The sequence below is a fragment of the Rhipicephalus microplus genome, chromosome 6 (assembly GCF_043290135.1).
Source record: "Rhipicephalus microplus isolate Deutch F79 chromosome 6, USDA_Rmic, whole genome shotgun sequence".
Taxonomy (NCBI): Eukaryota; Metazoa; Arthropoda; class Arachnida; order Ixodida; family Ixodidae; genus Rhipicephalus; species Rhipicephalus microplus.
The window spans coordinates 105492879-105511483 of NC_134705.1; the positions used below are offsets into that span (position 1 = coordinate 105492879).

General features: G+C 43.9%; 1 protein-coding gene across 1 annotated transcript in view; it reads left to right on the top strand.

The window, feature by feature from the left end:
• Positions 1–18605, top strand: part of LOC142765972 (uncharacterized) — a 156535-nt gene that overhangs the window by 81401 nt on the left and 56529 nt on the right. The window contains exons 11-14 of the mRNA XM_075867780.1: positions 6624–6862; positions 7713–7944; positions 11456–11497; positions 13477–13524. Of these exons, the coding sequence (XP_075723895.1) occupies positions 6624–6862; positions 7713–7944; positions 11456–11497; positions 13477–13524 (561 nt within the window). The remainder of the gene's footprint in view (positions 1–6623; positions 6863–7712; positions 7945–11455; positions 11498–13476; positions 13525–18605) is intronic.

Here is an 18605-nt window from a genome sequence, read left to right on the forward strand (position 1 = left end):
GTCATAATGGCTTTCGGTGTAAAAAACATAAAAACTGCCAGGCTAGCGCGGAAGGCGCAGAACTATCCCGGAAAAAGCTAGAAGAGCAGCTGTTCAGAGCCTTTTACAGCGAAAGCAGTTATGGGACCATCAGTTGTTATGAGTTTTTCGCCACCGCCACCACCACTGGTGTCTGTGACCACTGTAGCATGAAAAAAATTCAGTAAGTAAAAAAACAATAACACAATGGCATTCAAGCCAGGGTTCCCAGCGTGTCATTCCAGCATTCTACCACTGAGCCGCAATGTTGCTTGGAACACCCTTGCAAACCAACCAAGCGCAGGCTTGGTGTACGGAAAAGAATCACCTTAAGAAGTAAACAAGGCGTTATATATCTGCGAAGAAACAACCCCGTGTCAGATAATGCGAATTGTGCAACGAGTGTGTAGTTCAATAACCCAATCCTTTACAAAAGCTTGGTTTCGTTGAACTATTAACTGTGGCACACAACCACTGTGCGGGATTGAGGGTATTACAATATATGTAGATGTAGATCCCAAACTAGTGGCTCACACCCACACTAGGGGATCAACCAAGAATCGGGTAGCTTAAAAAATAAAAAAAGGAAATGTTTGTATTTAAACATTGGTAAAAGAAAACTAGCAGAAATTATATTTTTTTGTTAATTATTCTTGAAAAGAAATTCAAACAACTTAGTTCCTACCAAATGAGCAATAAGTGATTGATATCAAAAGAGATTTCTCTATAGCCTACATTGGTTAACTGAGAACGATTTGTATTGAGTTAATTAGGTGAATCACTTAGATTGTACAATAAAATCTTGTATGGCCTCGCACACTTGCCCGTTGCTGTTCCCTAGAGTATGTGCACCTAGGGATAGTAAATTTGATGTTGTCAAAGCTAAGCCAAGGATTCGTAATGGTATTGCTAGTGATACCTTTCTTAATGTTGAAATCTTCATACAAGACATCAAAAGGTGCTCCACAGTTTCCTCGTCCCTACAAAAAGAACAAAGTGGGGAGGAAATCAAGCCGGCTCCAAACAAATGAAAATTTAACGGAGAAATACGAGAGCGTAACCAAGTTATGAATGCTTGCAGGCATCGGTTATAACATGAGGAAGTTTTCCAGGGTGTCATTAGATGATTGAAATCCAGAGAATTTTTTAAAGGTAGTGTGAAGAATTCTCGCATAAGCATTTGCCGCCGAAATATATATGCTACTATAGAGGCTGTTCCAGAGGCAATATTTGTAGTGGTCCATCTAACATCACTTTCTCTAGTGCATCAGCTGCTCTATTTAGAGTTAAGCCTCTACGACGAACATTGGCTTACTGAATTCCTGGCTACTACGAGCCTATGGTGTAGTGGGTACCCTGCAAGTGTGCTTGTAGCATGTACTCAAAGAGTGGTAAAGTCTCTGGAAAGCCGTATTTAGAGCTTCTGCTGTAAAAATTATACGCGTTGAGCGTAGACGTCGTGGTTTCCTTTATCACTCTGTGGGTAGCTGCTGCAACCATACTTGCAGGGTACCCACCACGCCTTAAATGAGTAGGAACCAGGCATTCACTATGCCATCGGTCGTCATTCTTCGGAGAAGCGTGATTTCCACTGTACACTCGCAAATTAAGCCAGAAACGTTTGCAATCCCCTCCCCCCAATCTCTCATAGTAGGAAGTCACCAAGGTTATTAGTTGAACAAGGTCAAGCTTTTTTTGTAAAGGGTCGGAGCATTTGGCAACCCTCGTCACACAATTCCCTTTGTAAGACACCTGGTTGTTTCTTTGCAGTTCTAAAACGCCTTAATGCTGACGTTGGCGGGATTACTTTGCCGACATCAAGCCTGTCTAAGGCCACTTTGCAAAGGATTTCCAAGAGCAAACGTGGTCCAGTCCTATAAAGCTGGCCTGGTACGCAGGGGATCTGGATTTGAATCCGAGTGTGTCCTTTCTTAGCGTTTTTTTTTTTCATTTACTCATTTTTTTCTTATTTCTTGCGATAGTAGTCACGGACACTGGCGGCGACGGCGGACAATTATGGCGCGCACGCTACTCGTGTTGTTATCTCATAGCATATTTCGCTGCGAAAAGACGACGTTACAAGCGCGTCTGAGTCAAAAGGCGTGGAAAGGCAGTAAGAACTTTTACGTAATGCTTAAGCTAGTTATGAAGGTGCCCTAGTGGATCTCGAAAGCGTAATTAAAGCTTAGAGATCTTACACAATATCCCCGTAGTGCAGCTTTCGTGGTGGGAGGGGGAGGCAAGGGACAGTAGATCTACCCTTTTTCAGTCAAGATAAAGTGAAGCAATTATGCTTATAATTGACACAGTTTATGCGACGTGCATGCGTGTGTTGTTCATCACAACTTCACGGAGTGGTAAACTGTGTGCCTCCACCCAAAGAGACGTTTCAGACTTTTCGTCTTCAACTGCAAAGGAGCTGACTGGCTCCGCACCTGCATTGCGCTGCCATTCTACACCAACAGGGGTTATGTGCGAAAAGTGATGTTCTGTAGTAGCACAAACGACACAGTAATATTTTGGGTACATTGGCGTACAAAGCAAAGCTCGAGGTCATCGAGATTTTTTGGTATGTACCATCAACGTTTGCAGCAAGACTCAAGGCTCGCTTCTGAAAATGTTAGGACAGGTCATTGTAAGATAGCAATGCGTATATGCATTCATCCAGAACCCTATATATGTCCATGCTCTGTTCTTCTGTGGGGCGACTGGTGTCTCTAACATTGAGGCTAATATTTGTGTTTGTGGCACCAGTGCTGAACGCTCCCACAAAAACTGTGACCCTTTTCTGTACACTCCTCAGACATGTGAGGAAGGCCTTGTCATTCAGGTTAACGTAAGTTTATATTTCGCACTCGATGTGGATGCAGGCGGGTAAGCGTTCACTCGCTCACACTAGACCCCCATTTCTGGATTAGAATGCCAGATCATTTTTTTCTTGAACTCTGAGCGGCATACTGAACGTGGGAAACCAAATTCTTGTTTCAATTGTTTACTGCTGGTTATAGGTTTCATAAAAGGATATGAAGCTGCGATGAAATGTATGACTGGGCTTTTTTTAGTATCTCGTTTTACCCTTTACAGCGTCCGCCAACCTCGTCACCTGAAGCGATGGTTGCTGGGCCAAGTCCGGCAAGTGTTTTATTTTTTCGTTTTCGCCATAAGATTTTTGTCCTATGAAGTTTTTAATGTGCGCCACAATCCCTATTCATATAATGTGCCCCTTTTCCTATTCATTCATAACAAGCTCATGGATAAGTAACCTACTGCTAAAATGCCACATGTCTTCCTCAGGTTTTGTTATAGCCCTATTACAATGCGAATCTCACGGGAAAATTTGTTTGAAGTGATGAAGAAGCTTCAGGTATGTAGTAGGTCATTTGGTTAAGGCTACGCGCACAACATGAACATTAGAGTTTATTTTAGAACCTTTTTTGCGGCTAAAACAGCACTAGAATATTCGACAGCATATTTACAAAAGCCCAGGCGTTTCGCCGCTTGTCAGCTGATCGACCGCCGACTTTCAACTCGCCCCTATCAGTGCTATAGTGTATTGCTGTCATTTTACCTTTCATTTAGAGGCCACAAGTTTGCCCAAGCAAAGACTTTTATCTTGGACTGCAATCTGCTTCTCTCGTTGACGTCACGACTTCGTGACAATATATTAGAACCGCCGCACATTCTACTGTGAAAATAAACAGTGGTAAAAACTACGGCCAAGTGTAGAAACACCACTACGAGTGCTGGATTACTGTGAGCGCTTTCCCTGTGCGTTTGCTTCTGTTATGCATAAGTTTTGCATATTTTTATGACAGTAACAAAAACGAACTTGCCCAGCTATACCAAGATGGTATGTTAAAAAAATTGACAGATTCTACGTACCTACGAATCGACGTTATGCAAAGCTTGCAAAGGGAAGGTAACCATGTTGCAATGTTTTGATTGAGTGACACGTCATGAAATTGTGCGAAATATGTCTACAAGTGTTGTTCGCACACCCATGTGTTGAAGACTTGCAGGTGTTTATATCACCAGTTGTTTGCACTTGCGTAACAATGCCAACTGAAACATGCGACGCCACAAGCTGATATAGAGCTCTGATGCTTGCGAGGATGCTGGCCCCGGACATTGCTAGATAAATGAAATTCAGGGCATGGCAACTAGTGACAGCTAACGTTAACCGGACGTCTTGGCTGTATCAGAAGAGTACATATGTAATGTTTAAAAAATTGGGTAGGTAGCACTGAAACCACTATTGATGGTTCACGAAGACTACCGTCTATTTGAAAAGTAGTTCCGAGACCTAGAGAAGCTCTGTGGTAAATTCTTGATTTCAAGGCAGGATGCTTTGGTATAATTTCGGATTGCATCCTGACATTTATTCTTTGCATTCATCGGATTGACGTTACCAATGTCGGGTATTTTCTTACGCGTTGAAATCGCTCATGTGTGTTCTCCTCGTTCCTGGCTAGATATGAAGTGTCAAGCACATACTCACCCGTCGGCATGTGTCACTGTCTAGTGGGAAGTGTTAGATAGCGTACGAGACAAGATGGTGACATTATTCATGTCCTGACCAGCGAGTCATATTCGTCAACCCCTTTTACTCTCTCATAGTAATTTTGGTTCATGCGAAATATATAGTTGTGGCCACGAGAGCAGACAATCTTAAGTAGTTAGATAAATAGATAGATAGATAGATAGATAGATAGATAGATAGATAGATAGATAGATAGATAGATAGATAGATAGATAGATAGATAGATAGATAGATAGATAGATAGGTTGTTAGATACGCTTAAAGTTTCTGAAGATTGCTGAGAAATGCTTCGCATTTCAACATACTTGTAGAATAATTAGTAAGCAGGCGAACGCTGCTTTGTCTCCTATCGTGGCTCCTCTAGCGTTGTCAGTAAAGAAACCACTTTCTAAAACAGCAACATTCATTCACCAAAGAATCATTAGGCTATCAGACAAGACCAACAAAACACTAAGCTCGCTATACTACGCCCCTGGGAATGGCACAAGTATTTATAAATAAGCACCAGATATACTTTGCTCAAATAAACAGGAAAACATGCCGCAATACCTCTCTCAGCACAGCCACTACAAATCCTCGAAGAAGCCAGCATGCTTCCAGGAGGCGTGACTGGAAGAGAAAAAACTTGACATGCATCCCGAGTGTATGTTGGTGTTGCAGAAAGCGTGGTAGTACGCTGAATTCAGGAATATAAAATTGAAAGGAGACACACCTTTCTTGAGAAGACACCTAGAATAAGCGTCAAAGGCAGTAAGAAACGAGCGTGCAAGATCTGCAAACATGCGTAGCATAATCTTGCACGTTCATTTCCCATAAAATGTATACATCATATAGAAACCAGCCTGTTCATTAAAAAATAACAGACAACTAAGCGAAGAGAGTTTACGCGGTGCTGCGTTGTGTATCGTTCATTTATACTTGCCTTTGTTGTTTTACCGTGCTATTATACGAAGGTAAAGAAATTATTGCTAATTCACTGTTAATATTTCTAGTAAGCCTTCTTCTCTTGCTCTTGATGCGCATTGAGGTTCACAGAAATAAACAAAAAGAAAAACAAAGTGCTTAAAAAAATGGAAGCAAGCAAGAAAAGAAGAATCACAAGGCAATAAGAAAACGGAATTCTGTTACTGGTGCTGCGACATAGAAAATTGGCATGAAGCGTTCTCCTCTTGTGGGTGCGCCTATATCTCTTACCGCCATTTTTTGAAAATTTGGAGAGACGTGGGTCTGGTGATTGTTATTGTTCATATTACTCTAGTGACCAATGCTGCTCCGCGACCCAGTGATTCACACTGTACTAGTGGCTTGTCCTAAAGTTCATTCAAAAGCTTACTCCGCAAGCTTTTCATTCTCATGTATTGTTTGTTGGAGACGTGTACACAACACCGGTGTTCCAGAAAGGCTCTCGGACCACATGCCAATAATGTGGCGCACCATTCTCTCGGCACGAGCACTTTCATTAAAATTTGCCGGAAGCTTACTCTAATAAATGTGTTAGTAACATATCGGCCGCAAGAAAACCTCTGAAGCCAAGTCAGCAGTGCGGCGGATAGGCAAAGCAGAAGCAGCGCGGGCTCGCCGCTAAGACCCTGCAGTATCGGTCCGGGGGACAAAGCAAAAAAATCTAACTGTAACGCAAACGTGGAGCTGCGGACCAGCGAAGCAGAAACTAAGAAGGCTCCTGGTCAAGCAATCCTGGAGCTTCTAAAGTGGAAGCGAAGCAGGCACACCATAAAGAGGACCTGTATCGTGCATGTTCGTGCCGCAGAGTGTAATCGTGTTTACCTGCAAGTGTGATAAAACGCGAGATTTGAGCGTACACGTGCCATGCTTTGACATCACTGCGCATCCACTGTGGCACAGCGTTATCGCGGCATTTTCTTTTCTGTTTGAAATACATAAAAGGCAATGTTGAATGAACATCGGGGTTCTTCGTAGCGTTGAACTCGGCTTATATATGTCACCAACTGCACATGCGCGAAGCATGGTGTCGGACACCTGTCCCCATGCCCACGCTATAGGAAACCACTGAGCATTCGTCAGTCAAGCTATGGACTTCTTGAAGCCACCAGATCGCGTTCGCCTGGACGGAGATGTCAGCAAAAGGATGAAACTGTTTAATCACAAACTTGAGCTGTTTCTCACCGCATCGGACGCAAGCGAGAAACCACGGATTGGGGCGACGAAGGTGGCACAACTGCTCAGCGTGGCCGGGGATGAGGCTTTAGAAGTTTTCAACTACTTCAACTTCACCGAGGGCGAATCCAAGAACGACTTCGAGACTGTGGTCAAGAAATTCGAAGAGTACTGTGAAGTCCAGCTAAATGAAGTCCATGAGCGATTCGTGTTTCGGCAGCGAGTACAAGCAGATGGTGAATCAGCCAAACAGTTCATAAGAAACCTGAGAAGACTAGCTCAATCGTGTAACTTCGGTGCAATGTACGAATCTATGATTCGAGTCGAAACTGTGTGTGGCACAAATAACGAAAAGGTCCGTGAGAAACTTTTTCGAGATAAGGGTTGACGCTGGCTAATGATGAACAAGTATGCAAGGCGGCGGAACTAGCCGCAGCACAGAAAGAAGTTTGGTCTCAAGAGAGACAAGTAGACCACGTGAAAGGAAGCGTATCCACCCGGGAGCGGCAGAAGAAATTTCGGTGCAGTCGCTGTGCACGCATGCATGCCCCATAGAGCTGTCCTGTGTTCGAACGCATCTGCAGAAAGTGTGGCGGCGAAAACCACTTCGCGGTACGTTGCAAGAGTGTCAAACAAGTCTCGGAAGCCCGTAGTGGGCACCAAGACGACGATAATGTTCAAATTTTGAACATGTCAAACGGGAAGCAGCTACGGGACTGGATGGTGCCAGCGCAAGTCTGTAACATTCAAGTTTTCCTCAAAATAGACACCGGTGCAGAAGCACACCTACTGCCATATGGCACATGGCAGGAACTGCGGCCAAAAGAGCCACTCAAAGCTAGCAAAGTGGTTCTTCGTCCATATGAGGGAGCAGTAATCAAGCACCTTGAAATTGCGACGCTCAAAACCGCCATAGGTAACCAAGTCTCAGACATACATTTCCTCATTGTGAAAAGGGGGCGTCAGGCCATCCTGGGGCTGAATGCCAGTGAGCGGCTGGGACTTTTCACGAGGTCAGTGAGCTCGATTACAACCAACAGCAGCGAGCGACTGGTCCAAGCTTACCGAACGTGTTCCAAAGAACGGGGTGCATCCAGCGTGAATACCAGATGGTGTTACAAGAAGTTGCAACTCCAAGCGTCCAAACGCCGAGACGTGTTCCCCTGGCATTGCAAAAGCGGCTTAAAGAGGAACTCGAAAGGATGCTCAAGGCAGGCATCCTCACTAAAGTAGAAGAGCCCACGGACCGGGTAAGATCCTTGGTTATAATCTAGAAAAAAAAATGGCAAACTAAGGATCTGTATGGATCCCAGAAGAAATATTCAGTGCTTGAAGCGAGAGCACGATGAAATGCCGCAGCGCGAAGACATTGAGGCAGGGTTGGCAGGCGCAAAATATTTTTCACGTATGCCCGCAAACTCTGGTTTCAATGAGGTTCCGCTTCACGAGGAAACTTCAAGAATATGTAATTTTGCACATCTTTTGGCCGTTATCATTTCCTCAGTTTGCCCTTTGAAATCTCTTTAGCTCTGGAGGTCTTTCAGAAGACTTTAAACGAGATTTTTGACGACATCGCAGGCGTGCAAGTGTATGTGGACGACATGCTGATATGGAGATTGACCAGACAGGAACATGACAGAAGGCTAAAGAGAGTTCGAGAAGCGGCGGGGAAAGCGGGGCTGACTGTCAATCCCGAAAAGTGTGAAGTTGGCGTCACTGAAATTTTTTTATGGGCGATATCAGTTCAGAGGCAGGAATAAGGCCGAGCTCCGCATCGATTACTTTGGTTCTTAGCTTGCCACCACCTACTGACAAGCTCGGAGTGCAACGATGATAGGCGTGATAAACTACATCGGAAAGTTCCTACCCGCACTCGCGGAAAAGACTCGGTTGTTACGCCAGCTTAGAAAGAAAGACGCGGTTTTCGAATGAACGGAGAATCACGCAAGTGAGTGAGAGCAGCTTTGCAAATGTCTTAGTGGACAGCCGTTGCTGGATGTCTTCTATCCACAAAGAGAAACGAAGGTAACCTCAGATGCTTCGCAGATTGGCGTAGGCTCGGCTCTCTTGCAGGGGTATAGTGACTCGTGCAATTCGGTTGCATACGCCTCTCGCGTTTTGACAGATGCGCAGAAAAGGTATTCGCAGATTGAAAAGGAGGCAATGGCGGTTGTAGTAGAGCGTGAAAAGTTTCATCACTTTGCGTACGGACGCCTTGTTGTTCTATAAACTGACCACCGTTCATTGGTAGTAATTTCGAAGAAAGCTATTGGGGCAATGCCGCCTCGACTGCAGCGCTTTTTTTCTTCGTTTATTGAAATATGATTTTCAACTGCAGTTCCTTCCAGGAAAACAGCTGGTCCTGGCGGATATGCTGTCGCGAGCTTCCGTCGGCAGTCCAGGGAAAGACGGAGTATATAAAGACGTCGAAATACAAGCCGTAAGTGCTGTCTCTTTATTAGTGAGCGACGCAATGCAAGATAGACTGGCGAGAAAAACAAGGAAGGACGGCTACCTAAAAAACGTGACGGAGCAGCTGGCAAAAAACCAATGAGTGGAAGGAGAGCTAAGACGCTTTGTAGGGGAACTATCTGTCTTCAATGGCGTCTTGCTTAAAGGCAACAAAGTGGTGATACCACAAAGTATGCGACGCGAAATACTAAGACGCGTTCACTATGGCCACATGGGTATAAACAAATGTAAAGCCCGAACACGTCATCTAGTGTTTTGGCCAGGTTTATATTCAGATATTGAAAATGCCATTGCTGGGTGCGCTGTCGGCGAAAAGTACGCTTATAAGCACCTACGTGAACAGCTGATAATACGCCCTACACCCAATCAACCATGGTGTCGCGTTGGCGTCAATATATTTCAGTACGGCGAAAGTCGTACTTGTGCGCGTACGATGCACATTCTAACTCTCCGGAAGTGGAACAACTCCAGGATACATCGGCAACGACGACTGTCGAAAAACTGCAAGCAATCTTTGCTAGGTATGGCATACCCCTAGAGGTATGCACAGACAATGGCCCAAAGTTTTTAAGTTGAGAGTTCGCCGTTTTTGCAAAAGACTATAAGTTTATGCATTCAACCTCAAGTCTGAGATTTCCCCAATCTAATGTCCTGGCCAAAAAAGGCGTACAAATTTTTAGAATTTTAAAAAAAAACAGTTGAATGGAAAAATGACTTCTGCATTGGTCTTCTCAGCTACAGATCCAGCCCACTGGAAGACGGGAGGTCCCCAGCGGAGCTGCTCCAAGGTTGACAACTGAGGACTCCCATACCAGACTTCAACGAGGGCCTCTAAACAGCCGTTCGGAAGCATGGACAAGCGCAATCCAAGCTTCGGTCTCTTCCACCGTTGACCACAGGGCAGGTGATGCGAGTGCAGGGGAACACCTGAGAAACAAATGCTAAAGTTCTTAGCCAGATGCAGCCGAGATCATACGCTGTCATCACCGAGAAGGGCTACGTTCTGCGACGGAATCGCCAACACCTCTTGCCGACAGCGGAATCCTTTGACGTCAAGAGACTTTTCAGACGAAGAGAGCACAAATGATGACATCGCAAACCGCCTGAAGTCCACAACTGATAGTGCAAGCTCTGTGATTGTAAGCCCTAGACTCAGACGGAGTGCCCGAAACCGAAAACCAGCGCAAAGACTGGGTTACGGATATAACTTTGAGCAAGTTACGTTAACAGCACTGCTAGGATCTGAGTGTATTTTTCATGGTTTTGTTTTCTGATTGTTTCCATTTAAGAAAAAAAGATGTATCGTGTATGTTCGTGCCGCACAGTGTAATCGTGTTTACATGCAAGTGTGATAAAAGACGAGCTTTGAGCGTAAACGTGCCTTGCTCTGACGTCACTGCGCATCTACTGTGGCACAGCGTTATCGCGGGACCTTCTTTCCTGTTTGGAATACATAATACGCAGCGTTGAATAAACTTGGGGCTTCTTTGTAGCGTTGAACTCGGCTTATATGTCACCTACTGCACATGCACGAAACAGGACCCTGTGGTCTAAAGTTGCAAAACACAAGCAAGAAAACCCTCTAGAAGCGCGAGGCGCGGGATGCTGTGGCCAAGAGCAAAAACGGCCCCTCTCTGACGCAGGCGGGGACGACGAGTGCTCCAAGCTCAAGTCCATCAACCACAATATCGGCCACAGCTGCAAGATATGCGACCACTTGTAGGTAAATAACAGCATCACCATAATCGCAAGCATCCGCAATTCTCACGCCAACGCTGTCGTAGTCCATCAACCTGATTTTGCTGTCACTGTAACATCATCAGCACTGCGACCAGGCCACCATGAGTGCAGCGCTTGCTCCGCATGTCAAGATGCTCTGGTGGCAGCAAAACTTCCTACGATGATTGCTACGCGCGCGTACTAAAAGTATGAGGGTTATGCGATAATATTCGAGAAAACGTCTAGAAGAACATATCGGGGGAATTTTTGTCGCCTATGCTTCGCGCTTTTCAATGATGAATTCAGAGTCTGGTCAACGCCACTTTTGTATCACCGTAATTACTGCAAATACAAACCTTGTGCTCACCTTTATCATGACAAATTGCAATAGGTTAAAGTTAGTTTGCAATAATTATTGTGTTTTCGTGTTCTACACGAAGCTTTTGGCTACATGATCCTTGTTATGATTCACCGATTTGTATTTTGGGCTGACTGAGAGCATGTGAATAACTGAGGTCATGCACTTGTTTTAATTCCTTATTGCTGAATGTCGCGCTGTTTTCTTTCCAGCCACGAAGTCCACTTGCACCCGGTGGACCCAGAATAAGTCCGGTTAGTAATGTATCTGAATTAAAACTAGGTACTCGTTAATAATTAAAAAGCGTGCCCCATAACGACTACATCGTTTATAATGCAAACAAAACAAACAACACTCATGCAAAAACATAGCTGTTTCTGACGTATGACGTATAATTTATTGTGAATATCACATACCCTAAGATGACAGCAGATAGCACCAAAGTGATATAGCATCGAACATTTTATTTAAAACACTCTACATACTTCCTCTCAGAAAAACGAAGCGCATAAAGAACGAACAGCTTAGACGTTAAATCAGGTGAGGTATTTATTTTGGCATGTTTCTCATATCAAGACGAAGCAAGTCATGTTCAGCAGTAGGACACGCGCAATGTAAATCACAAGACATTTAATTGAGAAAACAGCAAATTTGAGTAACAGCGAAACAAGCTTACACTTCAGAAACAAAGTATTATATTAACATCAACTTGGATTGTTACATCACTTAGGTTTATTAGCGAACTGCTTTATTACTTGACGTCACGCCACTACAAGGAACGATTGCGTCAGGATATACAGTCGCACCCGTTAGCGTACTGACTTAATCGGGAATTATCCCTAAAATTGATGGATTATCCCTAAGTCTATATTTAGGCAATATTCCGTTTTGGGGATAATCCTTAAAAATGCATTACCAAGTGCACAGCGTTTGTAACCACTCTCAAAAAATAACTATGGTTGCTGAATGCACGAGCCGAGAAACGCTAATATGCAGTGTCTTCTCGAAGAGCTTTTGCAACACAGAAGCACACAGAATGCCCACAATTTAACATCAGAACGAGACAAAAAAGGAATTGGAACATGCGTACGTAGCAGCGATATAGTGCTCATGTTCGGTGTCAATAAGATCAATTCCCTGTCTTCAAATTGGAGCAATTTTTAATGATGGAGAAATCTTGAAGCATGGGTTGCAAAAGCTGTCATTGTTTCTATCAGTAGAATGCTTCATGGCTGCAACGTTAAGGCTGCTCGCTTTGAAAAAACGAAGCCGACTTCTTAGAAATTGGGCTCAAAGGACATTATGCGTTTCATATGTTTTACATTGCTTCCAGCTTTATTTTTCCCCTCAACTTTTCCTCTATTCAATGTGTACATGAGACGAATAACTTACTCATTGCAATGCTTTCATACTTGTTGAAGAGAATATACAAAGCAAGTTTTGTAGTGCTTCAAACGAAACCACCACTTTATTACGCTCTTTTGGATGAAATACTGATTATCAAAATAAGAAAAAACTTACATAATCTCCACAAAAAGGAGCACGGGGTGATGCAGCGTATCGCAGTTGTTCAGCGTGAGCAGTCGGTTTATTCAATCAAGAAACACGCTAACAGACGCTGCCTGCGTCGGCGTTGCGCGGCAGGAGAGTGGGAGAATAGGAAAGGAGAAAGGAGAGGACGCCATGCACAATTGGGTAGTGAGCGCAAGTAGGTGATAGGAGACAAATGTAGAGAGTAAATTGCAACTGTTGGAGAGAAAGAAGGAGGGTGGTCGCACGTGAGTAGTGTCAATGTAGACTATAGAAGTGTGACACACCAACGAGCAAGAGATGCTCCGCATCAAAAACAGAATGTTAGTTTTTTTTTTGTTTATTCGGGAGTAGTATGTGAGCAAATTGGGCAAGCTCTAAAGTTATATACGATAAAGTGGAGAAGGTTGCGATCCCCATTGTAGCTCAGTTGTTGCGGACTCGGGCGCATAATCTGTAGGTCAGTTTCAGAAGTACAACACAAAACAGTACAATTGTGGTCCCTTTTTCGTTCGTTTGCTTCATTATCTGTCGAGTTTCATTCAAGTTGCGTCATTCTTTTAACTGTAGCTCTCATTTTTTAGTATTGATAATAGCACACATTCTACGGCTTCTTTTCAAGTGTCTGGTTGAATTAAGCATTAAGCTCACGTTTGTGCAAGTCTTTAATTGTGACTTAGAATTCTTGCAATACTCTTTTCAGCCTTCCACTCCCCCAAGTCTGAGCAGTGTGGTCTTCGGTCGACCTCCGGCAAGTGATTTATTCTAATCAAAAATATGCTACCCCTGATGTAAAACAACATTATCAGACATCTACCTGTTAGTCGTGGAACGTTGGGAAATGACGGCTGAGCTGCACAAAAAGGAGGAAATTGGTTTAGAGAACATGAGATGTGGACAAGTGGGAAAGGATAAATAAAGTAACGAAAGGATTAGTTATCCCGAGGTGAAAATAAAATTTGTGAAGTCATGATCTAAAGGCCAGCGTCAAAAATACTCAACTATCGACGCATGGTAACAGAACAAGCATTTATTGGAGTGACATGTTTCCCTTGCTCCTAAGAAGAAAACAACAGAGAAAAAGTTAGCGATACAATGACGGTAATTAGAAAGGAAGAAAGAAAGTGAAGGTTGAATATTCATGACTAAAATGTAGCATAGCGAGCGGAGATGACAAAGGGCCGAGAAGAGGCAATAAATGAGGAGCTGGAGTAATAAACAAGGCAGAGTCAGGTGCAATACACTGTAAACATGTTCTAGCCTTTTAGGGTGTTTTTGGCTCATGTTATAGCATGCATCCCAAAGGTAATAGCTGAAACGCCCTTTGAAATGAGGTTTTCACTAACACTCTTGCCTGTGGTGTTTTTGTAGGGTCTTTGGGGAATTTTGTTTTCCTCGTATGGACACCAGCGTGCTACGAGGATACGTAGAACGAAATGACGGCACGTATTGAAGCTAAAGCTGCCTAATTAGAACTTTTATAGTGATCAGCCTGCTTTAGTAAACTCAATCATTGAGAGATATTGCTCGTATTTGATTATGGATAAAGTGATGAAGCTTCGTTAACTGTGTATCACCAACAGAATAGCTCCATTTTTAGATACATGGCCCATTTGTCTTGGCAGAAGGCTTAACAACGTTTGTTTACGAAGTAAATGGGGTCAAAAGGGGGAACTTAGGAGGTAACGTTGGTTTTTTATTTAACGCGAGTTAGGGGCTTGAAGGAAGAACAGCATGGAAGTTTTTCTGCTACTTATGAGCGCCCTAAAAACGTACTTTTCTACGCAGCCGAAGAAAAAGTATTTCAGCACGAAATCAGAGTTTTCGAAACATTTATTGCTATTATTCACTGCAGGGTCGTATTAGAAAACATACATCAACGCATTCGAGCATAGGAAGACATTTACATACAAGTACACACGACACAGGAATTGAACTCGCTACCACACGCACTGAAATTAAACTTGATAACAATTACACCGCAGTGCCACCTCTGGCTTACCTGGTTTATCACGGGGTTTATATGTACAAATTAGCTACTAACACGTCGGTGACAATGAAGCTTTCGTTCTCGAGCCAGGGGCATGTGTAAGCGCTTGTGCAAGGCCACTGCCTAAACTGAAGTGCGTCATCACCTTCGGCTTCGAGCTATTCAGCTCGTCGTTTCGTGCCGCTAGAAACACGGTAAATGTGTGCTCACTTGAGCACTTCTGCACACATCGACAGTGCTTAACTTGCCTGAAATCAGCGGATACCTGCGTGACAAAAGTTATTTTCAGATGGCCGAACATATGTGAATTCCATAGGCATATGCTGTGAAGCTATCTTAGGTTTGTGCCTGCCCCTGCATGCGTCCCGTGGCAGCGGCGTGTTCTCAGTTATTCGAGACCGCTTGTGGTTTTTTGTAGATAGATGTCTGAGACTGCCACCGCACAAAATCCTCAGAGACAAGGATGACACACGTAGCAACATCTCTATCATTTCAACACTCTGACGCAACTGTACAAAAACAATGTTACGCATCCACTATTAGTGTGTTATAATGTATTTCTTTTTATATTGTATGCTCTGAGTGGTGCTTTCGGGTACTTGGATCCCGTCAGGCAGAGGACATCTGCCTTTTGCCCTTGTATCTGAGACATACATTTGTCTGAACTAAAGACAACAACAACAACAACAAAAACAACAACAACTGAATATGAAAGTCCGCTGTGCGCGAGCGTGTCATTGTTTATTGTTTTCGTCTGCCTCCGGCGCGTACTCCAACGCCGCTGTTTCCCAAAGCTTACGAAAATAAAAGTTACACAAGGAGATGCTCATAAGCGTGAACAGGATTCCTAATAAGCGGGCGAGGGGGAGGGGCGAAGATTTGTCGCAGCACCCACTATTCACACTAAGTGAATGTACGGAGTGGTCTTCGCACTCTCCTTAGGCGATTGCGTGGAATGTTCCCCTTCTTCGCCCTCTAATGTGCATGCCTATGCAGGTGCCCAAGTTACAAGGACACTGTAACGCGCCTACACTAAGTGCATTTACTGCATGCGTACTGTCAGGAGCCAAACGCAAGCGCAGCAGTGCCTTATGAGCACCTGAACGATAACCCATATCCGCAATCAGCACTTATTCGCAACTCGTAATTCAGCTTGCCACGCAGTGGTTCTCTAACCCAAACACAATATTTAGTTTATTTAGCAATCATTGACGACCTAGAATCTTACTAATCAACCTTTATTGTTGAGTATTCGACAAATGCATCAAAGGCAACAACTAAGGCATGCCCCAATGTCAAGCACAACCAACACATTTTAGCAGTTGACAAGTCTTCCAGTAAATATTGAATTTATTTGACAAGCGCTTCGCCTTTTTAAACCACCTCGTGTACTTATCACTTCTGTTGCACAGATGATGTAGCAGACAATAAAACCAAACGCAGCGTTACAGTATTCCTCTTCAAAGCAGCTGTTTTTTTATTTAACATTTTTTTGTTTTTATTTTCTGGTATACCATACGCACAGAGGAAGATAGGTTGGCTTTTTTTAGCCATTCAGAATTTCATAGCCATAACACAGAAACCCCGAGGAATGTAGCAAATAGACACAAAACTGGAAAGTCCTACTCATTGTAGCACTGTGTCGTCACCTGCATATTATGTTAAATTTTATTTATGCAACACGCCACTTCAAGTATGCTACGATTTATGAAGCACCCGCTAATGTATGCATGAACAGAGCGAAAACTTTCTGCCTGTTTGCCTGTAACCTATTTATTTCCTATAATATTTCAGAAGTGTAAAACATCTGCTGTACTTTCTGGGTAGTATTGTTTCCTCGTTTACAATCACGAGCTTTAGTCTTTGCGTGGTCCCAAAAATATCTCAAACGATGAAACCACTTGGTGCTTTGGACTTTGATTTCTTCGATCCTTTCTCGTCAACATAAATTGACCAGTAACCCTCAGTCAATACGCTGGCGAGAAATACCTGGCAGCAGTATTTGTGTCAGCAGCGGTAACTAATAAAAGTTCCCGTTATATGCCCTTCCAAAAAAGAGCGTCTTGAGTCAATCTAACTGGTAACTCACCAGATATTTGTCTGATTACAAACTTTCATGGGTGCTGCGTTGCCTTCAATCTTAGATTCATTTACCGCAAAGAGTTTACACGCGCCTTTCAAGCGGATTGCCCTTTCGTTTGCTTTCACAGAACCATTTACGCTACGACTTTCTTGTGTGCCACAACCTTTTATCTGCCGCTGGGAAGTTTTCGTACGACTTTGTGATACGTCTGAATGCGTGTTTTGCTTCATTGAAAATACGGCAACATCGATGGTGCCTATTTCTTTATAAAGCTGTTGAATAGTATAAAGTGTTCAAGACGTTTTCAGATCAGGTTGTCACCTAATCATTGTACGCGCATGAGTACATGTCTCTTCTGGGCAAACACTTCTGCTTAAGGTGTATGTAAATCAGAACATCATGTATGTGCACATCCGCGAAAGGGAAGGAACACGACGCAAAAAAAGGGGACGCGACAAGGCCGCCTGTGTCAAAAACTCATTGTGCAAAAGCAACAAAAACGCTCGCCTATTGCTTAAGCTCGTTAGTGGTAGAACACAGAAACGCTAAGAATGTTTACTCACCGACCACGAAGAGTATGCTACGTATTGCTGGAGTCAAGGCGCAGTAGCTCAACACTCTTCAGTCCTGATAAATCGAAAAAATTATTCTGACGTTTACCGCAACTTAAGTGACGTACAAGAATGTGTTGTCCGTGAAGATTTTAGGAAGAAGTCAACTGGGTGTCTTCACCCTTGTGGACTGTAAGGCAATAGTGCTGACCGACTCTGCATCTGCAGTGTTCTGTGAGGCTGCAGAAAAAGTGCGACCATCTGTAGCATCTGCGAGAAATCAACGCTCCGGGCACATGGGAGCACCAAAGGAGGGAGAGAGCTTGCCGAGCTTTCCTTAAAGAAATTACCAACGTTTGCAGCGCATCTGAAATCTCACTCCTTATATTCTTAGGACACATTTATGTAAAATTTTAATGCGTACCTGAATTATTCCAAACTCCATTGATTGTCCACGATCTTTTAAAGTGTAGAGTGGCCGGTTTCCCTAGAATTGGTGTTTCAGGTGCCGGTTCTGAACGTTCCCGCAGAAAGTATTGATTAATATGTGGGATTTAACCTCCCAAAACCACCATACGATTATGAGAGACGCCGTAGTGGAGGACGCCGGCGATTTCGACCACCTGGGGCTCTTTAACGTGCACTTAAACCTGAGCACACAGGCCTACAACATACCCTCCATCGGAAATGCAGCCGCCGCAGCCGCGATTCAATCCCGCGATCTGCGAGTCAGCAGCCGAGTACCTTACCCACTAGACCACTGCAGCGGGGCGTTCCCACAGCAAGAGGGATGTTTTTCAGTACTCAACCGTCTGGAAATGGCATTGCCGTCCTGTATAACATAAATTCATTATATACACTCATTGCGAGGGAGTAAGTCCTCAATTGCCCAAGCGGGACCCATGCTCCTGAATACGAATGCCAGAACATTTTTATGGGCGGGGGCGACACAATTAACCAATGAAATGGGTTATTGTTGTATTTGTTTACCGCTGCTTTATAGGCCCTGCCACGGTGGCCTAGTGGCAAAGGCACACGGCTGTTGACCGGAAGTTCGCGGAATTGAATTCTGGCCGTAGTTACAGCATTCTCGATGAAAGCAAGAATCCTTGAGGCCCGTGCGTTTAGATTTCAGCGCAGGTGAAAGAACACTAGAGTCAAAATATCCAGAGCCCTCCAGGGCGGCGGCTCTAATAATCATATTCTGG